The 26475-nt window shown below is 53.5% G+C and overlaps 1 protein-coding gene across 6 annotated transcripts in view; it reads right to left on the bottom strand.

The window, feature by feature from the left end:
* Positions 1 to 26475, bottom strand: part of MAD1L1 (mitotic arrest deficient 1 like 1) — a 347043-nt gene that overhangs the window by 132952 nt on the left and 187616 nt on the right. For 4 of the 6 annotated variants that reach the window (XM_038539652.1, XM_038539651.1, XM_038539653.1 and 1 more), the window contains 2 exons: positions 26194 to 26334; positions 10519 to 10575 (listed from right to left, as the gene is read on the bottom strand). In XM_038539652.1, the coding sequence (XP_038395580.1) occupies positions 10519 to 10575; positions 26194 to 26334 (198 nt within the window). Of the gene's footprint in view, positions 1 to 9244; positions 9416 to 10518; positions 10576 to 26193; positions 26335 to 26475 lie in introns of those variants that run through there. The other 2 variants (XM_038539650.1, XM_038539655.1) reach the window with 2 other exon arrangements.

The following is a 26475-nucleotide window of genomic DNA, read 5'->3' as shown; positions in this document are numbered from 1 at the left end:
TTTTCAAAACTTACACAAAGTGACAGTAACCAAAACAGTGTGGTGCTGACAAAGGATAGATGAACAGATCAAGGGACCCAAACTGAAATCCAGAAATAAATCCAAGCATCTATGGTCAAGTGATTATCAATAAATGTGCCGGGACCACTAGATGTCCACGGGCAGAAGTAGTAAGGGAGATCCCTACCTCACATCATCTTCAAAAATCAACTCAAAATTATTAAAACCTAAGTGTCAGAGCTAAAACTATAAAACTCTTAGAAGGAAACACAGGAGTAAATCTTTATGACCTCAGATGTAGCAAGTTTCAGATACTGATAGGACACCAAGAATACCAATGACAAAATGGATAAAAGCCAAAACCTTGTGCACACCAAAGGACATCCTCGAGAGACTGAGAAGACACTCAGCAAATTAGCTATCTGATGAAGATCCAGTATCTATAATTTATGAAGAACCCCTACAGAAGTCCTATAACTCAACAATAAAGAGACAGAAAACCCAATTTAAAAATGGGTGAAGGATCCAGAAGGACATTTTTCCAAAGAAACCATGTAAGTGGCCAGCAAGCACATGAGGAAACACTCCATCCACATCACCAGCACTTAGGGAAATGCTTACCAAAACTACAACATGTACCTTATACCCACCAGGAAAATAACATGCGCTCCTGTCCCCTCTCATTCTGACGTTGGTAATCTGTGTTTTCTTTCCCTTTCGTCTGAGGAGTCTGGCTGGAGAGTCCGCAGAGTGCAACCTCGTGTACAGAACTCACCCCTGAGTGAGACCCAGAGAGTGGGAGACAGATGAACACTTGCAGGGGGAGCTTTCTAGGGGTCTATGCCTTGAACAGAAGCAGATGAGAGCAGGGGCAGGAGACGAGGCTCCTTGGCGGAGCTGCCCAAGCGTCAGGCATAGACTGGCAGCAGGGTCAGTGTGGACCAGTCTCTGACCTGCCTGTCTCCTCTGGTGACAATCAAGTCCCTCCTTCCTTGCAAGGAGGCCTGGCCTGCCAAACTCACTCACAGCTCCAAAGCATAATGAAACTTTAATGCTAATGGTTCTGGAGGCTGGCTCACTACCACAGCATAACCTTTAAATAGAGATTGTGTATTTCAGTTTAATTTGGGAGGATACACAGTTCGATCCCAAGGGCCTTACCCAATTCCATGAATCCATAACCAGCAGGAGGAGCAGAGGAATGTGCCTCAACCTCAAAACAATCCTAATGAACTCAGTGCTGCTGAGCGCCAGAGGGAGGATGCTCAAGCCTCTAGTCTGTTTGATCACATGCTCTGGGGATGCACGAGGGTCTGCCTGGGCCAAGGACCACAGGTGGTACTGATGGAGTCAGGGTGCACTGCATCCTAGGATTCAGGCTGCTGCCTTCTCCCCAGAGCCCAATCAGGGCAGGCAACTCAAGTGTCCTAGAGGAGACAACGCTGAGGTCAGAATGGGAATCCTGGTTAAAGGCTGCCTTTCTGGGTCAGCTCTGGACCCATCATGCATCCAAGAAGGTCCCTGTAGTGGCTGTTGCTTCCTGGGGAGGATGAGAGGGGCTGAAACACACTATCCTCATCACGTTTCACTTCTGGAGGGGCACACCCAACGCAACAGGCCAGACAGGCCACAGGGAGCCAGTGGTGGCTCTCCCAAGCATCTCCTAGTGAATATAGCTGGGACATGCCTGCCAGCACCTCAGAGAAAGAAGCCCAGCTACAGAGCTTGTGCAAGCAGAATTTTTACCCTACAGAGACATTCCCTACGTTGTTGGTAAGAAAGAGGACTCTAGTGACTCCCCAGCCTGCCCACCCAGTGAACAGGCTGAGACAGTGCTCCAGAGACGCTGGCAGGGCAGCCCAGCAGTAGGTGACAGGTACATGGTAAACAGAAGACAGAAAGGCCCAAGACACAGACTTGGAGAAATCCAGTATTTCAGCTGAAAAAACAAACAAACAAACAAATAAACAAACAAACCAGAAACAAAGCCCAAAGCTGCCCAGATCTGGAGGCAGTCTGGGCAGCTCACATTTATTCTGGGTATCAACAGGAACACTCAGCATCCCAGTCATGGTTTCTGCTGCCTCAGACCCAGCTCCACAGAGTGGGAAGCCCATCCCCAGGAACTCATGGAAGGAGACATGTCTGTGCCCTGGTGTGACCCGCTTCCAGCGGGGTCCAAAGGGTTGGCTGAGGCAGTGAGGCTCCCTCCTCCAGAACAACAGTTGTTGACATGGGGTGATATTGCCAGAAATTCCAAAAATATCCCACAAGAACTGAAAAAGCCTCTCCAGACAAGTGGATGTAGCAGAAACGTGTCCACAGTTCTAAGGGCTCTGGACCCTCTATGTTTTTACAGATGACATCAAGGAGGCTACAGAGAGGAAAAACCCTCACAACAGAACACCTGAGGTCAGCTCTGTCAAGTGGAGCTTATCCATGGGTCCCAGGACACCCACGTGTCTACACTTCCCAGTTAGGAAGGCACAAGACAAGTCCGACTCCAGAGGAATAGCACAGTCAGGGCCACTGTGCAAGCTTTCCCATAGGCTATGCCCGGGGGCCCTTCCATGGCAAAGGAAGCAGCAGTGAGACCCTGGCTGGCAGAGAGCCCAGGACAGTGAGCCCCCGCAAAAGACCGTGGGAGCCAAGGCCAGGACCATGTGTCACCCAGCTCCCCCTGAACATACTTACAAGGTGTGGCCAACATGTGCGAGAGAAATTGCAGCAGTTGGCGAAGATGTGGCAGATTTAATAATACAGTAGGGAGCAAACTCACTTAATGCGGACACAATAAGAACTGGTAGTTGAGAAGGAGCCAAGCTAGAGAGGGTCAGTGCAGAGGTGCGAGACATTTGAACAATACAAAAACACCGGGCAGCCCGGGTGGCTCAGTGGTTTAGTGAAGCCGGCAGCCCAGGGTGTGATCCTGAGACCCGGGATAGAGTCCCACATCAGGCTCTCTGCATGGAGCCTGCTTCTCCCTCTGCCTCTCTCTCTCTGTGTGTCTCTCATGAATAAATAAATTTTTTTAAAAATACAAAAACAGCATACTTAGAACCAAGGTGAGCCCGAAAAGGTCTGTTGTGGAGGATTCCTCCCCAACTGGAAGGAGACCCATGGTTTTTAAAGATAATTTAGCCAATTTCTATCTGTGGCTATAACAGATTCTCACCGGGCCTTGGCTTTGTGGGCTGGGGTGTGCAGGGGGCTCTTTTTCCTCATCTGGAGTGCCTGCCTTCTCTCAGCCCCTTTACCCCAAGAGGCACCCCAGCAGGCTTGTGGTGAATGTGGTGATGCCAGCTAGGGCAAAGAGCAATGTGCAAGTAATGGAAATGATCAAACACCCAGGCACAGACCTAACAGGAAGCGTGCAAGACTTACTGGAACAGAGGACCAAACTCCAGTGAAGTCTGTGAAGACTGAGAGGCCAGAGACATACCAGATGTCACGAACAGGAAGCTAGGGCTGCAGAGAGCCTACAAGCACAGGGCAACAGGATTCTTCCATGAGAGTTGACAAGCTAACTCCAAGCTTTGCCCAGGACAGAAAACACGGGGATATCTAAGAAAACACTGAGAAGGTCAGGCCTTGTCAGATACGCAACATGCTAAGGCTCTGGGGCTCTGCTTCAGACAGGAACAAAGTGAAGTGTTCCTCCCACATCAGGGGAGTTCTTCTTTTGTGTGAGGATCCAATTAGGAGCAAGAAATTACACCATTAGACGTTCATTTCCTAGGCTAAGAATCATCTTCTCAGAATAGAGTCTCTAAGATGCAGATGGATCCTTGTAAGGTAATAAATCACTAATCTCTTGTTAGGTCTTTGCAAACCCAGCAAAACCAACAAGACCAGCCCCCACACTGGGAGAGAGGACCAGAGACGCAAGCTGCTTCCCTATGTCCACATCTGGTCACTCAGCAAGTACTTTAAACCAGGGTCCGGGGCCCAGTCCCATGGGACTGTGCTATCTGCACAGGACCACTGGCATGAGCAGGCCCCACAGTACCCATCAGCCTGCCACCTGCCCAACTCACCACACCTCTCCCTTCATCTGGGCCATGGCGACAGCACCGGCACCCAGAGTCTGCAATGAGGACTTGGTGACATGGTCTGGGTACAGCACATGGGAGCACTCAGCACTCAGTAGCTGTGGCACTATCTGAAGCAAGTTCATAGTAAGGACAAGGGCTATGGTGATGACCACATGCCCACAAGTGAATGTGGAGCGGGAAGGCAACATGTCATTACGAAGGGACAGCAAGTGGGAAGGAGAGGCAGAGGACGTTTAGCTTGATTCTGAGGGAGAACTCAGCCACGCGAGATGGAAACACATTCCTAGGGGCAGAAACAGCACGGAGGCAACACGCAAGGGTGAAGGAAGCCGTGTACAGAGAATGGCAGGGCCTTGTGAACACATGCATGAGGAAAGGCATGGCGAGGCGGAACGACTGCCTGGAAGTGGCTCAGGAGACACTCGTTGAATCCGGCCGATTTACCATGGGGGTGCCAGGCACTAAAACTGTCCAGCTCAAGGTGCATGACCCCTTCCCCCCTTAGGAGCTACATCCTAAGATGTGGGACCATCTCTGCCAGGGCCCCACCTGGACACCCTAAGGAGGAGGGGACCCAGGGCTGAACTCAGGGCATGGACAAGCCTGTGCAGTATGCACCATCCCAGGGCAGCCGGCAAGAGATAGCAGCTAGAAGCCAGCTCCACATCCCTCAGTCACCCCGACCTCTCCAGCCCTGAGGCACCTGCTGGGGACTCTGCTCTCAGGGAAGCCCTGTGCACCCCAGGGCAGCTCAATGCTAACTTCTAAATACACCTCATTGGGATGCCTCAGTGGCTCAGCAGTTAAGAGTCGGCTTCAGCTCAGGTTGTGACCCCGGGGTCCTGGGATCGAGTCCTGAATCAAGCTCCCTGCAGGGAGCCTGCTTCTCCCATTGCCTATGTCTCTGCCTCTCTCTGTGTCTCTCATGAATAGATAAAATCTTTAAAAATAAATAAATAAACAGCATCCCAGGCACCCATCCTCAGAAGCCAGCACTCAACAGTGGATAGGACGGCTGAGAACAGTGTGCGGTGACCAGGACTGTGGGGCCATGGCGTTGGGACACAGGTGGGAGTCCTAACAGAGCCACCCCGGGGGCATGCACAGCTCTGGGCATCAGACACCCCTCAGTGCACTGTCCCCATCTGTGAAGTAGAGACAGTGACAATGCTGCCTGCGCTAACATGGGTTAGTGCAGTCTGGAACACAAAAGATACTTCCATAGTCAGGAATCCTGAAGGCCCAGGTAGAGGTGTGAGCTGGCAGCAAAGCCACTGGAACTGGAAGCCACTAGAAGCCGTGCCTCTGCATCCTGATGAGTAAAAGGCAGGGGGCGGGGTGGGTGACAACGGCCATCTTGCAGGGCTCTGAGAGCTGACGTTTGCAGAACTCTTGGAATAGTGCCCAGCTCGCTGTCAGGTGGGTGAGTGTGCATTAATAAACTACTATCACCACCAGTATTTGGGGCACTCAAGAATGAGCCTAGTCTGCAGATGCCCACCCAGAATCAATCCCACTCCCCAATCACACTCTTCAAGTGCTCACTCCGTGCCAGGCACTAGCCACCTGAAGATGACCAGGATGTCGCTTTGATGTGGAGGAGCCAGCACTGCTCCTAAGCCAGCAGACTGCTCTCCTGCAGCAAAGGTCTGTCTCTCCCACTGGCTACCCTGAGGACATAGGATGGCCAGGCATATGGCCAGCAGTGGGCACAAAAGTGCAGAAGCAGCGACCCCCAGGAAATGCTGGGAGCGAGTGGATGCGGCAGAGGGGCCGGCCTGGGGAAGGTAAGCAGGACCAGGTCCTGGGACACCCACAGACTGCACAGATCATCCAGATCAGCCTTAGAGCCGAGCCAGCCAAGTGCGGCAGGTGAAGCCCAGGTAAGGCTGGGGACACAGCCGCCCACAGGGCCACGTTTGCCCACCTCTCCTGCACTTCAGAGGCAGCTCCTGGGGCTCAGTCTCTGAGGTACCCTGGCCCCGGCCTGCCACCTGCAGCCCCGAACATCTCACTGAATCATGCGGGGTTCCAGAGTCAGACACTGCTCTTGGGGAGTAAACAGGCTGGCCAAAATCTGAGGCTGCCGCCAGCCTTGGAGACCCAACTCCCCTGGCCATTGCAGTGACATTCCCCATAAGCCTTCCTGACTCCCCAACCACAGATGAAGTTCCTCCGTCAAAGCAGGGGGTCTTCCATCCTGGGCTTGGTCCTGTGGCAGGATGGATGCAGGACGTGAAATGAGTCACTATCAGTCACAGAACCAGGAGGTTCTTGTAATAATTTTCCGGAAGGCAGCTGGCAATGCTGGCAGACTGCGATAAGGCCAGGTTCTTGGGCAGGAGGCACGTACAGATGCTGGCTGCCAGCACTGAACAATGAGAGCTCACACAACTCCTCCTGACAATTTCCTGACCCTCGATGCTGGTTTCACAATGACAGAGGCATCAGCAAGCTGCATGCAGGTGTGCGTGGCCCCTCGTAGAGCTTAAAGTCGGCTCTCACTGGCATCTCTTGTCATCTGCGTGTCAGCCCCTCGGAGCTGCAGCTAGTGAGGTTGACACTCGAGGATGAAAGCCCCAGGTTGGGAGAGGCCACATGTAGGCTGAAGGCTGCAGGTTTGAGGATGCTTCTCTCCCTAGGACAGTGGGCCTGCCCTGCTGGGTGCTGCCACCCCACAGATACCCTGTAGAGCGCCTGTCATGGCCAGCGTGGGGCAGCTCACACATGGACGGAGCTTCTCCCTTTCTGAATGACCGGCCACAGGCCCAGAGGCTGGCAGCGCAAGCCCACAGGAGCTGTTAGCAGACAGTCTCAAGGCGGACAACTGCTTCATCAGCCAGTCGGGAGGGGTGTCATTCCCCTTAAATCGGAAAATAAATCTTCACTTCTTGCTCCCTGGAGTACATAAAATATTAGAGGGATTTTTATAGTTATAATAAAAAAACTCATTTCTCCAGCCACTGCTGGCCGTATCTAATTAGGGTGAGGGATGTTAATGATACAACTATGGCCCAGGACATTTTTCCTTGTGATATTAATTGCATTTAAAGGGAAAAGCCTGAATTGTGCCATGCTTCCTAATTAGCATGAGTTTGCTAATTAATAACAGAAAGGCAAACCATCTTTGTCTTATCATCTGCAATTAGCTACAGATATTTAAATTCTCTTTTTTCTCCCCTTTCCTAAAGAGTGAATCAATTTAGGGCTCAGAAACAACAGGCTGGGCAAGGTGGCACAGGAATCAGGCCGTCCCCAACCTACCTGGACAGAGGATGGGGAGGCGCCCTCCTGCAACCAGAGGTGCCCCCTGCTGCACCTTTTGCCATGACTGCCCTTAAACAGGGTGAGGGTCACAGAGCCAGACCCAGGGTGGCTTCGGTTCCCATGTCAGAGAGAGCTCTTGCCACCATCCCCACCTTCAACCTCTTACTCCCACGTCAACGAGGGCTTACAGCAGGGACTGGGACGCCCTCCTAACCCTCATCTCCTCAGGCTGAAGAAGGTAATGCCCGCAGAGGATGGAAGAAGAGAGGCTCGTGAGCCTCTGAGTGAGCGCCTGCTTCACTCCGCCTCGAGCCATGTGTTCTCCCACTAAGCGGGAAGGAGAGAGAGGAGAAACAAATGGGAACAAGCTCAACATGTGACAATCAGAAGGCAGAGATTAAACCTGTGTGAGGTGACAGCTACAGCCTGGATCCAAGGAAGCAAGGCAACCACAATGTCCCGCTTGTGTGCACCAGAGAGCCTGCAACTCTGCGCATAGCTGGGAAGAGCCAGGTCCTCACTCGCCTGCCAGGCTCTGCACGGCTGGTGCCATGGGGACATTTCAGCCAAAGCTCCCCAAGGAGCATCTTCCCCAAAGGCCTCACAGTGCCTGAGGTATGGCCCCTGCACAGAGGTGGGGGCGCCAGGTCTGCACTGGCTGACATCAGCACCACCTGGGGAGAAGAGGGCCCTCCCACTTACCAGAGTTCTAGTTTAATTAGTCTAGAGGTGGAACCAGTATTCAGGATATTAAGGCTCAAGGGAGCTTTACACAATGGAAAGAAAGTATGGGCTGAAAACAAGGCGAGAAAGCCACCCTCCAGCCCCATGTCCCTTGGGCATCCCCACAATGAGATGCAGCAGCCCCAGTGGCCCCATGGCAGAAGCCTGGGAAAGGCAGGACCCGGGCCGAGATGCCAGCTCTGATAGGTGGTTGTCTCAGCCTCCATGCCGAGGGCTGGGCCTGTGCTCAGCACAACTGCATCCTCCTTCTCCCCACCCGTGTGTGCACGGCAGGACACACAGCCCTCAGCCACATGTCTGTTCAGGTCAAAGATGAGGGAGCGATGCATGTGGACCCGCATATCAGGGTCTCCCCCAGGGTTCTTCATATGGATATGTCTGACTTCAAGGAGCATCCCAACCCCACACCCAAGGTCTAGAAACCAGGCAGGCTGAGCTGCACCCCAGGCATGTCGCACCCCACACCACCCCCCCGCAGTCCCATTAGTCACGCACATACACATGAGCTGGGCCACACTATTGACAAAGCTCCCCACTCCAGGCTCACTGGAGGCAGTTGTCCCCCACTCCCATCAGGCCCCACCTGGGTCCCAAGCTCTGTTCCCCGCCAGATAAGGGTGAAGGATCTACACAGAAGCACAGCGGTTCCCTTCAGATTAGTCCACAATGAATGCATGCTGCAGAGAACTCACTCAGGAACAAGATGTGCCCACAGGGCCCCCCGCAGCAGAAACATTGGCGGGCTGCTGTACATTTTGAAGATCCTGTGTGTGACAACAGGACTGTGCTGTGGGGCCTCTTCCCCAGGTCCTAGGTGCCCCTCCTGGGTTGCATGTCCAGGTGCTGGAGAGCCTGACAGGTCTTGATCCACAAGGTCTACCTTCTTGGTTACGTTCACTGGCTCCGGAAGATGTATACATACCCAGGAGCTTCGAGGGTCTTGATGTAGGAACTCACACCCCCAGGCCTGGGCACCCAACAGCGAGCGGCAGCTCAGACCCCTACGTTTTTCTCTTGCCTTGCCGTCCCCAATCCTCCCATCCCACCTGCAACTCCCCCACCCACTGCCCAGGCCATCCCGCCATCCTTAACCTCTGGACTCATGCTCTACCTAACCCATGTCTATCTTTGGCTCGTCCTACCAATGCCCACCACATAACCCTGCAACCCTCCCTCACCTCTGTGGGTCAGGGGCTCTGAGCACAGCTGGCCTCAGGCTCCCAGGTATTGGCACCTGGGCTTCATCCCATCCGAGCCTCAGGCCCCTGCCTCACGAGTGGGCCGGTTTGGGATCTCCTCAGTACTGGCCTCCACTACGGTCACAGCAGCAGTAAGACATAACAAGACAGCCTGAGGCTGAAAGGATGGCTGCAGGATGATGAAACAAATCCAGGGACATGGCACGCCAACCTGTGGGCCACTCCTATTTTGCAGGTGAAGGCCAGATGATCTGCTCAAAGCTGGGGGCAGACAAACAATGACAGTGCACAAGGAACCCTGAGCTGTGATGTCAGCCTCTGAGCCCACCCCCAACCCCAAGTGGCTGGCATGTGGCCTGGGGCAGAGCAGCTCCACAACACACGCAAACCCTGTGGCCCTCCTATGACCCTGACGGTTAGGTCCACACAGAGACTAAACCACACTGTCTATCCCCCAGATGGTGGTAAGGAAGCCTCTCGACGCTGGGTGCCCAGGCCAGGGTCAGCAGTGCCTGCCTATGCCTGCACCTATCCCCGTGGGCAGCGCACCTGGGGTGGGGGGTGGGGGGTAAGCAGAGGCAATCCAAGAGGGCGGCACATGGAGAGGAAACCTATCAAAGGGCAGCAGAGGGGGATCCCTGGGTGGCTCAGCGGTTTGGCGCCTGCCTTTGCCTCAGGGCGTGATCCTGGAGACCCCACATCGGGCTCCCTGCATGGAGCCTGCTTCTCCCTCTGCCTGTGTCTCTGCCTCTCTCTCTGTGTCTGTCATGAATAAATAAATAAAATCCTTTAAAAAAAAAAAAAAAAAGGCAGCAGAGCACATCTGGTGCTCAGTAGGGAAACGTGGGCTGCAGAGTCAGGTGGGTGTCTCAGTCTGCACACCGTGAGGTGGGGCCACCACAGGCCAAGAGCCCAGGGATGACCTCATGAGGACATGGCCAGGGTGGTTCAGTAGGGACTGCCGGGCCGAAGGCTCTTTGCTGCTCACATCTGCTCTATGCTGGGCAGGTCATGATGTGGGGCAAAATGCACTGGGGCACCCACATCAGAGTAATCCAGGGGCAGTCCCCAACTCCCAAGCCCCATTCCCTTCTCATCCCCCCTGTGTTTCTGATGAAGGGAAGCGCTGGGAATGTTACAGACCTGCAGGCTTGTGCCTACATGACAAGGACATGATTCCCTCCCTGCCCAGGGTCCAGGGCACCTACCCCCTGGGTTCCCTGTGGCCATGAGACCACCACCAAGTCACTCACCATGTCCGCTCTCTGCTTCTGGCCCCCCAGCTCCTCCAGGGCCTGTGACAGCTGAGCCTTTGAGATAAGAGAGAGAGCAGGGTCAGTGGGCCTCCTGCTGTCCCTCTCCATGCCCTCCCTGCCTGCTGAGCCCAGGGGCCTCAGGGACTGAGAGGCAGCCCTGCATACCCACTGTTAGGAGCAGGTGATGGGAAGAGCACTGGCAAACACAGTGCCAAATCCACTTCTGAATCTGTTCGGCCACCTCATTGGCCCCCCAGTGAGTGCCAGCAGCCATCTCTGCGCAGAAGCACCAGAGGCAATGTTGCCCAGGTGGTAGCCACAGGGTCTGTGCCACCACAAGAGATGGCCCGACCTTGAGTGGAACCAAACCAGCTCATAGACTGGAAACCCTGTCTTTCCTGGAGCAATAGGCGATGGACATGCAGCTGTCATGCACCACCTCCACTTGCAGTGCACCCTGTGGGGTCCCCGCACCTGGCATTTAGGGGTGTGTGGGGAGGAGGCTAGAAGGTGGCCACCTATGAGACCAGTGGTGCTGGATCCTCAGGCTGCAGGAGGCCAGCACCTTGTCTTGACAATGTCTGCGTGCATCCATCAACCCTCCCAGTGTACCTGCTTCCTACATGCCAACCCTGCCAATGAGGCCAGGGCTCCTGCTAAAAGCTCATCAATACTTTGCAAGCTCACCTGAGCAGTACTGCCAGGAGCAGAACTGAAAATAGGGTGAGCACAGGAAGGACAGGACAATGCAATGCACTAAAATCCCAGCTACAAAACCAAGCCAAGATCCCAAAACCAAACACCACCCCTTAGGACCCAGGGCTAAACTTCATTCATGTCCAGTCCTGTGAGCCAGTGAGGTGGCTCCTTACCGCCCACCTGCCTCAGCCTCACCTCAGGCACAGAGGGATGGGCACAGCCATCAGGTGGGCTGGAAGAGGGCTGGAGGGGGGCAGGTGCGCACATAGGGGCAGGGAGAGGTGGCATGGATGCAGGCAGGAAGCTGACGGGGGCTGTGAGTGGGCACATGGGAGGCTGGCGAGCACACCGACTTCCCAGGCACTGCAGAGACCACCTCTCATGGACAGAACATGATGTTCAGAGGAAGGCAGAGAGGAAGCAAAAGGAACATCCATGCCTTGGTGGTCTATTTGTAAACTCATGGCCCCCCGAGAGAGACCATTCACACACTCCATGGACAAAATGAGATCCACTGTGCGGAGCCAGGAAGCAGCCCAGACAGGAGCTCTTCTAGGCTGGTAGTTTGCAGGTGGCTAGTCAGGGAGAGGGGAGCCGATACATGCCACCCACCAGGAGGAAGGACCCGGGCAGGGTGGACCCTTGCCCCTCATGCCCCATGTGGGTCAGCAATGGGGCTCATGCTGGGGACAAAGTCCTGCCCTCTCCCAGGGCACCTCGCCCACCTAATTGGTGCTGGCAGTCGACAGAGAACACCTATGGAGTAGTAATGAGAAACAACGTGAAAGAAAAGTTGGCACAAGACAGAAGCCTCACAGAGGATGAAGCACCTATTCCAAGAAGCACACGGAGAGGCTGTCAACTCTGCTAGAAACCCGCTGTGTACCATTCTGCATCCATTCAGCTGGCAGAAACAAAGAACTGGCATTCCTAGGGGTCAAGAAGGGTGGTGGGGATAAAGACTAGTAAACCACTATGGAAAATGATTGGGGTTTTGCCTCAAGTCTAACACTCATCACCTCCCACTCAGTGATCCCGCCTCACGAATGTGCTGACAGGAAACCACAAAATATGTGCTTAGCAGCGGCTCTGCACAAAACCACTCCTAGCTGTACTATGGTGGGAAGCGTCTGAAAGTGCCCAGAGTGTGTCTGTATGCAATGGCACCAGCAGTCTCCACAACACAGCCCTGGGGCACAGACCCCCTGCGAAGTTGGCCAGGAATGGAGGTAAGTGCAGGGCTGAGTCTACCCGTGGGCACGCCAGGTGTGGGCCATGCCTCTGCACGCAGACTCGGCAAGCTAGCCACAGAAACCAAACCATGACCCCTGGGGCAGTCTGGGTGGCAGAGAGGACCCCGCGGCCAGGGGCTCAGGCCAGGACACTGCAGATTGGGCATAGACGCTTCACCACGGTATCCACAAGGACACAGGTGAGCAGAGGTGCAGAGACTGTGATGAACAGGTAGAGGCTAATCCCAGAGGCTCGGTGCCCCACTCAACATCCCAGTCACTGTGTGAGCGAGATGCATGTAGTGTGCCTCTCAAATCTTTGCACAGTGCGGGGCTCGGAAATGACACAACAGTGACGGATACCTGTTAGGGCTACGTAGACCCTGGGAACCAGAGTAACTGGCAAAAACCTAACTTGGAGGAAAGTCAACACTGTTGGGAACCAAGCGTTCGTTTGCATCTCCCTGAGGGAGTCTTGCCTTAGGGCAGCCGTCAGGAGAACACATCCCGAGTAGTGAGGCTGTGGGGCTCGGCCACCCTCCCTCTAGTCAGGCCCAGGAGCCCACGCTGTGTGAGGGGACCCCTCATACTCAGACAGATGCTGACCAACTAACGTGTCCCACAGAGGTGATGGGCCAGTGATGGGCACCCTCACCCTAAGCTGCTGAACCAGGAAGAAGGGAGGCTTCCAGAGACACATGGGCTGTCTCCATCCAGAGGATGGGGTTACAGAGAAGTGTGCCCACAGGTAGGGAGGGATTGCTGGGTCAGACAGCATGTGCATCACACTCCGAAAGAAGGGGACCTGGAGGGGATCCCTAGGTGGCTCAGCGGTTTAGCACCTGTCTTTGGCCCAGGGCGTGATCCTGGAGTCCTGGGATCGAGTCCCACATCGGGCTCCCTGCATGGAGCCTGCTTCTCCCTTTGCCTGTGTCTCTCTCTCTCTCTCTTTCTCCTCTGTGTCTCTCATGAATAAATAAATAAAATCTAAAAAAAGGGGGGGGGGCGGACCTGAACACATGTCCCCTACAACCTGGAGGACTATTTTGGGGTTGGGGTGAGAGGGACAGGGAGAGGGTCCATTCTGCTAAATGAAAAAAGAAGTTTCTAAGAATAGGAAGCTCAACATCACCAAACACCATCCCACAACCTGTCACATGTCCCCCATGGGAAGCCCTGTGTGTCCAGAATCTCAAGGAGCCTCATGACCAGGGGATGGGACAGGTATAGGCAGGCAGCACAGAGCCTCTTGCTGGGTAAGCCGACTCTCCTCAAAGCTAGGCCCATGGGTGGCAAGGGGTGTGCGCCCTCTGGCTCACATGCACAGGAGGGCTGGCACCACTGAGGGAGCTGAGGACAGGGCAGCAGAGACACACCCTCCAACCCCGTATAGGACTGGAGACTGATCACACTCATCCAGACTCCACCAGCCTTGAATGGCTGCATCTACACAGTCTGAAACACAGAGGTCAAAGGGGACCAGGGGAGGAGACATGAGGAGCAAGCAGGGACCGTGGCCCTCATGCTGACAAGGGAGGGGAGGCTCCCATCACACAGCAGCTAGACTGCCCGCACGGACAACGGGCAGGTGCACAAACAGGAGTAGGAGAGCAGGGCAGAGGGCAGCTCCCCATCATGTGGAGAGCATAGCTAGCACTCCGGGTCACACCCAGCCATACCAGGACTGAACGGGCACCAGCAGTGGTCCCGGAGGTTCTCCCAGTCGAGCAGGAAACAGATGATATCCCTGGAGGGGCACTGGTCAGAAAGACAATGTCCAGGGCCCCCAAGTGCTTCCCCCAGTGCTGGGCACCTCGTCAACTGCCCCAACCCCCAGAGCATCCAGCTGGCGTCCAGGCTGAGTCAAGGCAGCCCACACAGACAAAGAGGCCCATGTGGCATGCCGGCCTCATCAGCCCAACCCCAAAGGTGGCCCAGACACCACGTCCCCCTGTACCTCCCAGCCCACACCTGACACTAGACAGCTAAAGCCCCACCAGCTCTAACAAGCTTGTCTGTCTAGAATACTGGGAAGCAGACATGACGCCTGCCAAATCCTGATGGAGAGGCAGATCCTGCAGAGCCCTGGCCTTTCTGCAGAGGTCAGGCACTTGCCACCCAATGGGTCAGAGTCCATCCACTGGGCCTTAACTCGTCACTCCTTCCTGTGGTACTGTCCCTCCAAGTGTCACCCCACCCACACAGGCATGTCCAGGGCAGCTGGGGAACAGCTGGGAGCAGGGAGCAGCACCCAGCCAAAGCGGTAGGTGGGCATGGGTCTGCCTTCGCAGTGTCCTGTGTCTGCACATGAAGTCACTCATCTGTAAGAGCAGCTGCTGGCTGGGCTGCTGTCTGTCCGGTACATCCCACCTTGCCCTGCAGTGCTTTACTCCTGCCTTTCTCTTCAGATTTCTGCTATGGCCAGGCTGCCGCCTGAGCAATAGAGTGCCATCAGCCACCCACACTCTTCCTCGGCCACAGGTGATCTGGCACAGGTTGCATCATCTGCAGCATCAGATCCACTCACAGGATGCAGCTCAGGACTCCGCCAGAGATTCTGAGGCCTCAAGGAAAGCCAGGCTAACACCCAGGAGAAGAGGAGGACCTTGCACCTGAGCCCTCGGACAGGCACATAGGTCTGGGCACCGGGTGGAAGTGGTCACCTCCCAGGGTTTGGGATGGGGTCCGAGCAGGCCCCAAAGACTGCAACTTCAGGCTCCCAGGAAGGGCGGTTTCCTCCTGCAGCCAGCATTCATGCCAGGTAGAGGCCTACAGGAACCCACGTGTGTCCAGGACCAGGACTGCGATGTCACTCCTGTAACCCTGTGGGACGTCCCCCCTGGTGTGCCGCACGCAAGTCTCCCCACCGGAAAAGGAGGAAAGGATGTATGTGACCCATGTGCTGGTGCTCGTCCTGCACATCAGGGGGTCTGGAGGTAATGGGGGATTGCTCAGGCTCTAGGCTTATGAGGGGCTCAGGAGGAAGCCGGGGGGTCCAGGGAATGACAGGCTGGCTGGAAATTCTCCAACCCCTGGGCCAGTCACAGCAACCAGGATGGAGCATCTCCTGAGGGGAAGAGACACCTACGACAGCCTCAGGAGGCCTCGGCCCCAGCTGACCTCGGGGTAGCAAGTCAGTGGAGGTGGCTGGGAGCGCAGATGCATGGAGGCAGCACAGGAAGAGGAGAACCGGCCCCTCCTCAGGGCATGGGACGCAGGGCCCAGGCGCCCCAGAGAAGGCAGCACACCCAGGGCCTGTATCAGGAAGACGAAGCATGCAGAGAAGTTGGGGAGACCACAGAGCCACGTCAGGCCCGGCAACTCACACAGCCCTTCCTGGTCGAAGGACATGTCCTCCAGACAGGCCCCCAGGTGACCACTGCACTCAGACACATGTCCCAGGCCCACGCGCCACTTGTGACAGGTGGAGGCTGCACTCAGATCTCATGTGGCTATTTTTATCTAGAGGTGAGAAGCTGCTCCTGAAGATGTAGCACCCTGCCAGCACAGGAGCCCAGGCACCACAGACAGGCAGTCCCTGCAGGCCAGGACAGGCTGCCAAAAAGCTATCTGGCTGGGCCGAGGAGGATGCAAGGGCACCAAGCATAGTCCCCACATGCCTTATAGAGAGGAGTGGAGAGGTAAGAGCCCAGGGAGGCCAGGGCACGCCCAAAGTCACAGGACACATGGAGAGAACAAGACTGAAACCTCGGGCCTCCTGCCTTTCTGTTCTACTTCATTCATCACTTTGTGACCAAGCAGAAGGAAAAAGGAGACACTATCCAGTTATCAGGGGCCCTACCAGGTGGCAGCACCCAGACCCACTCATGGTGTTTGTCTGGCAGAGGTTCCGAGGGGCAGAACAAAGCTCTCCCAGCGTGGATGACAGCCACCAGACAAATCTGCTGATGTACAAGCTGGCGGGCTGCTCAGGGGTCAGGTGGAGGCCCAGAGCCTGGGTTCTGACAGGTGACCCTGGCTGCAGTGTAGCCTGTCAGATGGAGGCATCTGTACAATGAAGGCCACTGCTATGACCCAAGCAGTCCAGGCCTCTCCCACACCCAGAACATGCCCAGCCCCGTGAGATGCTCAGTGGTGGAGCCCCAGACCCAGGGTATGGCTGGGTCCCTCCATGCCAGGAGCTCACACTGGGGCAGGGATCTCAGAGTGCGGGTAGGGACCCAAGCTTCCATGCTGATACCTGGGAACTCGCCACAGGTACCACATTCCAGTCCCAAAGTCACTGCATCCCTGCACCCAGATAGGAAATAAAGGACTGGCCTGGGATGTCAGCAAGGTGGTGGGATAGGAGTCTCTGCTGTAACCCTGCAGAGCGTGGGTTGAGACAACTATACACGGGTGAGGATGGAAAAGATAACAGAACCTAAGAGTTGCTGTGAAAAGATAAACAAAATTGATAAGCCTTTTGCTGAACTCAGTAAAAAAATACATCTGACATAAAATCAGAAACGAAAGAGAAGACATTGCAACAGCACAGACACACGAAGGTGCATAAGAAACTACTAGTGACCGAAATCAATGAACCGAATCACCTGAAAGAAATGGACAAAGTCCCAGAAACACATGAACTCTTGAGAATAAACCCTGAAAAAACAGGAGATCTAAACAGACAAGTAACAAGTAAGGAGGCTGAACTGGTAATAAAAATCTCCCAACAAAGAAAGGCCCAGGACCAGTCAGCTTCATCAGTAAATTCTACCAAACATTTACAGAATTACTACCAATTCTTCTCAAACTCCTCCAAGAAAATCAGAGAGGAAGATTACTTCCAAACTCATCTTACGAGGCCAACATTAGCCTGATGCCAAAGCCAGACAAGGACGCTACAAGAAAGGCCAATATCCCACTAAACACGACACCGAAATCTTCAACAAAGTACTAAAAAACCACATTCCACAGCACATTCGGAGGGTCATACATTTAGGCACCCAGGTGGCTCTATCAGTTGAACGTCCAACTCTTGATTTTGGCTCAGGTCATGATCTCAGAGTCATGAGATCGAACCCCACATCAGTCTCCATGCTTAGCACAGACTCTACTTGGGATTGTCTCTCTCTCTCCCCTTCTGCCTTTCTCATCCACATATGCATGCTTACTATCTCGATAAATAAATCTTTAAATAAAAAAAATTTTTTTAAAGAGGGTCACATACCACTACCAAGTGGATTTAGCCCTGGGATGCAAAGATGGTTTGACATGCGCAAATCAAGCAACGGGATGCTCCACGTTAACGGAATGTAGGATAAAAATCATATGATCATCTTGATAGCACACAAACAGTGCTTAATAAAACTCAACATGCTTTCAGGATAAAAATTAACTGGTACTAAAGGAACGTCTTCAGGATAATGAATGTCCTGCCACACAGGACAAGCCCACAGCTCACATCATGCTCCACCGTGAGAAGCTGGGAGCCTTTTCCCTGCCCTCTCTCTATTCCTACTCAACATGGTACTGGAAGTCCTGGCCAGAACAGCCAGACAAGAAAAAGAAATAAGAGGCATCCAAATCTGTAGGGAACAAGTAAAACTGTCCCTGCAGATGACATGATCCTACATACAGGAAATACGACTGCACCAGAAAACTGTTAGAACTAACCAATGAATTCAGTTTTAGGATACGGAATTGACATGCAAAAGTCGGGCAGCCCTGGTGGTGCAGAGGTTTAGTGCCGCCTGCAGGCCGGGTTGTGATCCTGGAGACCCGGGATCGAGTCCCACATCAGGCTCCCTGCATGAGGCCTGCTTCTCCCTCTGCCTGTGTCTCTGCCTCTCTCTCTCTCTCTCTCTCTCTCTCTCTGTGTGTCTCTCATGAATAAATAAAAAATAAAATCTTAAAAAAAAAACTTAAAAAAAATGACATGCAAAAGTCACTAACAATGAACAATCAAAAAAGAGAATAATTCTAATTAAAAAAAAAAGTTAGAAATAAATCCAAGCAAGGAGGTGAAAGACCTGTAGATGGAAAATGTAAGACACTGCTGTAAGAAACATGAAAAGACACACAAAAAAAGACATTCCGTGCTCATGGATTGGAAGATATAATACTGTTAAAATGTCTGTATTACCCAAAGCAAACTACAGATTCAATGCAGCCCCTACCAAAATTCCAAAGGCATTTTTCACAGAAACAAAAAATTAATCCTAAAAAGTGTACAGAACCACAAAAGACTCAGAGTAGCTAAAGAAATCTTGAGTAAGGAGAACAAAGCTGCAGGCATCACACTTCCTGACTTCAAACTATCACAAAGCTGTAGTAATCAAACAGCATAATACTGGCAGGACAACAGACACACAGACCAAGGGGACAGAATATGGAGCCCAGAAGTAAACCCACACACGTGTCCAACAAATACTTGACAAAGGTGCCAAGGATTCACACTGGGGAAACGATAGACTCTTCAAGAACAGTGTTGAAACACCCACATGGAAAACAATAGTTGCAGATCCTAATTTTACACCACATACACAAAATCAACTCAAAATAAAGACCTGAAACCATAAAAGTCCTAGAAGAAAAAAGAAAAGCTCGCTGATGTTCATCTTAGTGATGATTTTTTTTTTTTTTGACACCAAAAGTACAGGCAACAAAAGTGAAAATAAACCAGTGGGCCTGCATCCAACTAAAAAGCTTGTGCCCAACACAAGAAACCATCCACACAAGGGGTAAGGAGAGAGAATATGGAATGGGAGAAAATATTTGCACTCTATCTATCATCTATCTAGTAAAGGTTTAATATCCAATACATGAAAGGAGCTAGGGCAGCCCCAGTGGCGCAGCGGTTTAGTGCCGCCTGCAGCCTAGGGCGTGATCCTGGAGACGTGGGATCGAGTCCCACGTCGGGCTCCTGCATGGAGCCTGTTTCTCACTCTGCCTGTGTCTCTGCCTCTCTCTCTCTCTCTCTCTCTCTCTCTGAATAAATAAATAAATATTAAAAAAAAAAAAAAAGAAAGGAGCTCATGCAACTCAATAGCAAAAAAAAAAAAAAAAAAAAACCCACTCAATTAAAAGTGGGCAAAAGATCTACTTAGAAATTTTCCCCAAGAAAACAGATGGCCAACAGGCACATAAGGAGGTGCTTGTGGCATTGCTCATCAGGGCCACAGGGAGATCTCACTTCATATTTGTTAGGGTGGGTATTCTCAACTAGACAACGGACCGTGAGAGCGCTGGTGAAGGATGCGCCGGGCACCACTAGTGGGAATGCAAACTGGCACAGCCACCACGGGAAACAGCATGGAGCTTCCTCAAAAAATTAAAAATAGAAGTATGATCCATATAATCCAGTACTCCCACTTCTGGGAATATGTCAAAAGGAAATAAAATCACTCCTTCAAAGAAGTGCCTGCAGCCCCGGGTTCGTCACAGGACTATTCACAACAGCCAAGATGGGGAAGCAACCAAAACGCCTGCCAGTGGACGATGGACAGAGGAAACGTGCTCTGAGTACACAATGGAAGATTATTGAGCTTTAAAAAAGAATTAGCCTCTGTCATTTGTGACAAGACAAATGAACCTGGAGGACATTATGCTAAGTGAAAAATACTTAAGACAGACAGACATAGAAAGAAAATGATTACGAAACTGCACTTACATGCAGGATCTGAAATTGCTGAACTCACAGAAACAGAGAGCAGAAACATGGTTGCCAGAGGCCGGGGTAGGAGGGACAGGTAGGTGTACGCATGCTACACAAGAATGCACCCCTGGTCGTACAGTGAATGAGACCTGGAGACTCATACACAGCACGATGACAGGATCATAGCTAATTAGACTGTATCCTCAGTACAGCAGGGGTGCTGGCTCTGCAAGCCTAGTGACTGCCTTTCTCAGAGTGACAATGAGGCCCAAGCCCAGAGGCCATTGCTCCACTGAGGTGTCTACACAGAGCCTGCCACCAGCTTTGAGCCCCAACCTCCTGTCTCTGTCCTGAGCAGGGGAGCCAGAGCCTCCACCAATATCTGTCTCCCGTGGGTCTGCCCGCCTGCAGGCTCCAAAAGTGCTCCCTGCAGAGACTTCCCTGAGCCCAGCTCATCTCACTTACCCCTTCTTGTCCCCCTGTCTGTTACACACTGCCCATCTTTTAACACTGTCCCAAGGTTTTTCACTGTCTTATGTGTGCTTGTCCACAGGATAGTCACCCAGAGTTCTTTGTGAAAGGAAAGTGAGAAGTACTTTCCTAAGAAAAGAGGATCTCAGACCTGCTGAACTACCCAGGGCTCCTCCAGAGGCCAAATTATGCCCCTCCTGAGCAGGAGGGTGGGAACACTGTCATCGGGCCCTCACAGAAGTAACACAAGGACGGGGAGATGGAAGCAATGGGACAGCCATTCTCCTGACACTGGAAATTGGAAATCTGCTGCCGCAATCTGAAATTGGGATTTTCCACATACCTTCATGAAGCCAGCAGCACCATAATCTGTTTTAATTAAATAAATTAGAAAAACAAATCAGGCTGATATGTGGAATCAAGGTGGCACGAGCTGCATATTTATAGCTCTGTTGACAGAGGAAGGTTCATGACATATGCTACCAACTTATGCAGATGCTTTATTAAGTGGAATAAATAAAATCCATGCAAAACAGCACAAACTTCACCAGAGACGGGCTACTGGGATTCTCCCAATCTCAACACTTCCAGTTTGTTTCCCTGAAACGTGTCTGCCAGACTCAAAACGTGCTCCACATCAGAACTACCTGATTAAGCTAAAGGAGTGAAATGCAGTGGCTCAGAAGGAGCAGGGGAGGTTGTCAAACTCCCAGAATCCCTGTCCCTCCCCGTTAGTGAACAGTTAGGTGCACTGGAGCAGCTCTCTCCCTGCTCCCGTCCATCCACCAACCTGGCCCAGGGGCCCCACACTGTCGTGGTGGCTTCACACTAGCAGCAGCATGCTGGGAGTCCCAGGAAGAGTGGCGCTAGATGACAGTAGGACACCTATAGCCAGCACCCAAATCCAGGCCCCCCACCTGTTCTGTCAGTAGTTTTACTGGCACACGGCAATGCCCACCATTCACAAGTGGCCCAAAGCTGCTTTCCAGTGGCCATAATCACAGAGCTGAGCATGTGGCCGCACAGCCCACAGAGTGTATAGTGTGGCCCTTTGTGGGCTGGGCCAATCTGCTGACCCAAGTGAGAAGACACAGAAGCTCAGGGTGTGGGATGGGGCAGAGAAGGAGGTCATGGCAGAGAGAGGCAAGAGGGAGGGAAAAGACAAGGTAGGCCTGAAGGCAGAACACAAAACAAGGAAGGCAACACAAGGAAGCAGAAGTAGGGGGAGGGGGAGAGGCAGAAAGACATGCACACCCCACACCCATTAGACCTACCCTGAGTTCCATCACGGTAATGTTCTCTCCTTCTGTCCCCCCGGACTCTGCCTTTCTAGACAGGCAATCCATCAGGCGGGTTGGGGAGCTGGGGAGAGTTAATCCGCCTCCATAATCAGACCCTGAGGGCTGTGGGGGTGTTCTCCCTGCATGCACCTCGTGGCTCTCCACAGCTCCTTAAGGCACTTGAACAAAATAGGAGACTTTGGGGGCTCACCAGCAAGCACTCAGCACACAGCTGCTCTTCCAGGGCCTGCATGCATCCCCAGAGCAGTGCATGCCTCATCACAGTGACAGATGTCTTGTCCGGGAGGCACTAAGGAACCTTCACAACCAGGTTCTACGAAGTGATAGAACTTTTTCCTGTGCATCAATGTGTGGTGCTCAGCTAATAAACTTCTGACAGGCCCCTCGGAGCAATGTTTAAAGCTCTCGAGTTCCTAATACACAAAACATTACTGTTTAATAAGAACAGGAAAACCCACCCCGTGCCCTGGGGAGCAGCACCCCGTGGCCAGCATGTAGCCTCTGTGACCTGAGGGTGGAGTTCAAGCTGGGGTGCCTGCACCTGCTCCCTGGACCAATGAGCTGCCCCTGCCCAAGCCTGACGGGCCAGCTCCACTCACTGAGCCACAGGTCTCTCCCAGAGCTGCCTGCCTGCCCATTGAGTATCAGGAGGCAGGCAGGTAGAGCTGAGGCCACAACCCAGGGCCTTGGCAGGGAGGGGCTCGGGCCTTCTGTCTGGAATGCAACCCCACAGCTGAGAGAAAGGGTAAAATGGGCTTCAGAGACCCCAGCTTCACAGATGCCCTTATGTAAAAAGTCTGGATCCCTGGAGGCCCATCCCCTAGAAAGGGCAGGCTGCAGATGGGGGGTGGGTATGGCTGGGCCCCCCGGGCTGCCGCAGAGCCCAGTGCTCTGTGAGTCTGTATGAATACAGTGAACCCACTGCACCCTCAGATGCCTGCCTGCCCTACTGCGGGGCTCTTGGCTCTGCCAGGAGCATGCTGGGGCCAAATGCAAGTTAGGCCCATGTCTGGGGTTTGGTGCTCCACCTAAAAGGAGCTCTACCACTACCTCCTGGACATGCATGCGGCTCCCAGATCTAGGAGACCCCCAACTCACAGCCTGTGGCCCCCACGTGGGCCCAGCAGGGTGAAACCTTATCCTTCTCTCCCAGCTCCACTAGCTCCTGAGGAACCTGTACACCAAAAACCCTATTTGAAAGAAAAAAAACAGGGACGCCTGGGTGGCTCAATGGTTAAGCGACTGCCTTCAGCTCAGGGTGTGATCCTTGGGTCCTGGGATGGAGTCCCACATTGGGTTCCCTGCATAGTGTCTGCTTCTCCCTCTGCCTGTGTCTCTCTGCCTCTCTCTCTGTGTGTTTCTCATGAATAAATAGATCTTAAAAAAAAAAAAAAAAAAAAAAAAAAGGAAAAAGGAAAAAAAAAAACAAAAACCAAGAAACTCGTTTGTTGACTCAGGGAAGAGTTGGGGGAGGACCATGTCTCCAGCCTGAGCCTGGTCCCCCACCCAGCGTGAACAGAGCACATGGGAATGCCTACAGAGGCTGGGGGGCATGCCCACCCTCAGGGTGGCGGGGGGGGGGCAGGGAGGGGACATGACAGGACACTCACCTGTCAAGAGACTCAGGCCCATCACAGGAGGGGACAGTGGAGGGGCAGAGCTGTTCAGCTCCAGCTGCCACAGCGCCCACTCCCCCTACTGCTGGCATCACTGGGTGGGCTGGATCCTGGTGCTGCTGCTCTGGGCACAGCTACCCTCACATCCACTTCACCTGGGAGCTCGCCTCAACTCTTTCCTGAACCTGAGACCCACCCCTGACCCCCTCTGAATCCCTTCCTTTCATTGCTATAGACTCAGTTCCTAAAGCTGGGGCCACCTTCTCCCTGGCTCAGACCTTCTCGTGGATGGCAAGTAGCTCCAGGGGCGCCCACCAGCAGTGACCTCACGTCAGGGACACCAGGTGGCCCCAGTGCCACAGGAGAGGCTGCGTGGTACTGAGAAAGAGAGAAAGTCTTGACAGAAAGTCGGCCCTTCGCTTTAGGGGCTACACACTCTCCAACATGCCTACAGAGCCACCCTAGAGCCCACATGAGAATGGCCACTTGTGGGGCAGCTAATGACTTCATGGGGCCCACAAAGGGAGACTGGTTTCCACACTGTTGACGGGGCCACTGGCTATAATGCATGGGAACCAGGTGAGTATTTCATGCATCTCCACTTTTTATACCCTTCTACATCATACTGCCATCAAAATACCTATTACCCTCCATGGACCACAGAAAATGCTACTTGCTATGTTTGTGCCTCTTGGTGCACTTCTGTGACATCACTGAGTGATCAGAAGAAACCCCTTAGGATTATCCCCGTTCTGGCTGCTGAAGGACCAGACTAGACTATAAGACATGGGATAGCATGACCAATGTGGCCTCTGTGAGGATGAAGGATGTCCCTGAAGGTGGACCAGGCAGGGCTCCCCATTTATTTCCTCACACCACACCTGCATCCTGATCCCGTGGCCAGCCCTGAGGGCAGAGGTGCCTAAGCTCCAGTAGCAGCTAGCACAGAACTGAGCTCGCCAGGCACCAGTCCTCTGGCAGAAGGAGCTCTGTGGATCTTGCACGTGGCAGGCATCGCCATGCCACCTCACCCAGGGCCCCTCATCCTCGCCGCATCCTGCATGGCCCCAACGACATGTGCTAGAGAGCTAGCATCAGCCTTCCGGGAAGGACACCCTTCCCCCAGCACAGGTTCCAAGAAAGGGCTGGAGGGAGGCCAGAGGGGGGTCTCAGTTACGAGAGGAGAAGGAACAGAGGCCAAGGAGACCCCCCCCCATCCCCACCCAAGGCCTGTACACAGAGCAGGACCCATGGCTTCATCTGCTGCCACCTGGTGGGGGCCAGAGGTTCACAGCTCTTGATGGGGTGGACCCAGGCCTCTGAGCAGGAAGGGACAGGGTCCAGATCTGACCTCCACAGTGCACTGACCTACATGCTGCCTCCACTTGTTGCAGGTTGGGGGGAATGGGCTGCTGATCACTAACACCTGAGGTCAGTAAGCTTCTCTTCACCTGCTCCCTGATGTTCCAGAAAGGCTAGGGGACAGTGACCAGTAGGCCTGACCTAGGAATGCCTGGATGTCAGTCTCCCTATGCTTGGTCCTTCCTGCAGATAGCAGCATGGGCTCAGGTGGGTTCTTGTAAAGCTAAGAGAGCCTGTTGTGTAGGACAGGGTGTGAAGGGCATGTGGGGATGAACTGGACTGCCAGGATGGCTTTCCTGGAGGACCAGGGCCTCTGCTCCAGCAGGCAGGATGGCAAGCAGGGCCAGCACCCAGGGCTCTAAAGCTGTGTCTCAGGATTAGCGCCCAGCCTAAGATGGGATTCCAGGGAGCAGGAGCTCTGGGCTGGACCGGGTGTGTGGGGGGGGTGTCTCCATCCCAATCTGGGTCAGTCTGACCTGGGAGGAGGGCAGACAAGCAGCAAGAGACTGACCTGTTCCTGGAAGGGCCGATCTGTGCCCCCATGCAGGAGGAAAGAGGACAGTGACCAGGACAAAAAGGAAAAGACAGTTGTGTTGGTGAAGCTAGCTGAGCCTGGCTATCTTCCACCTGTGAGCACTCGCCCAGGACTCCAGAGGGGTGAACACGAAGGCTGGGGTGATTCCCCACTACATTGCTGACCACAGAAAGGGAAACAAGGGAGTTGGGAACTTTCTCTCCTGAGCAAGCAGGCAGGACTCCGGGAGGTGAAGACAGGAAGAGAATGGGAGCCACTGGCAAAGAGGTGAAACAAAGCCAGTGCCCATCTGTCTGCTGGAAGCGTCTGCATTTCGTGTTGCCTAAAACCCTTCACGAGGAGGGTTGAGCCTGTGCTGGGAGCCTCAGGGCTAAGGGCCAAATGTGCAGGACCAGGAGGCAAGACAGGGTAGCCATGCTAGTCAACAACAGCCCCTCATTACCCTGACATAAAAAAACCCCACACCGATGGCACTGGAGGTGCTAAACTATCAGCCTTGCAATTAACTGATTAGGGCACACAGGGCCTGCACAGACAGGAGGGATCTCCCAATGTAAAAAATGCTGGGGATGACTGAAGGTGTCAGGGAGTCCTCCCTGCAAAACTCTCTTCATTAATGTTTCATGTGGAGTCAAATGTGTTGTAATAAAATGGCTATTAATGCACTTATATTTATGATGACTCACTAGTACAGCTGGGGCTGACATTCCCCATGCAGCTGAATGTCTGCATTTTAACAACAGTACCACCAGCAGCCCCTCTGTGGGCCCTCCTCTCCCGGGGCAATGGGTCAGAGCTCAGAGCCAACACACAGAAGACAGGTGGATGGATGGCCCTCGCCCGCCTGCACACTCACCTCTATCTCTGAGCTGTGGGCGTGTACTTTCTGCACCATGTCCTCGGCCTCACGCATGCGACGAGTCAGCTGGGGTGAGTACTCGGCCGAGGTCAGCTCACTGTCATAGGAACCCAGGATGGCACGCATTCCGTCCCGTTCCTGTGGGCACAGAGGGCAGGTCATCAGGACAGAGTGGCCTCACATGGCCCCTCAAAGAGCTCAGTATCATTTGGACTCACAATGGCTTGACAGAGCCCAGCTAGGCCACAACAGGGCCCCCATAGCAGCTCTGAACCAGTA

The sequence above is a fragment of the Canis lupus genome, chromosome 6 (assembly GCF_011100685.1).
Source record: "Canis lupus familiaris isolate Mischka breed German Shepherd chromosome 6, alternate assembly UU_Cfam_GSD_1.0, whole genome shotgun sequence".
NCBI classification, from domain to species: Eukaryota; Metazoa; Chordata; class Mammalia; order Carnivora; family Canidae; genus Canis; species Canis lupus.
Note: the sequence above shows the minus strand (reverse complement) of the source record. Positions and strands in the feature narration are given on the sequence as shown.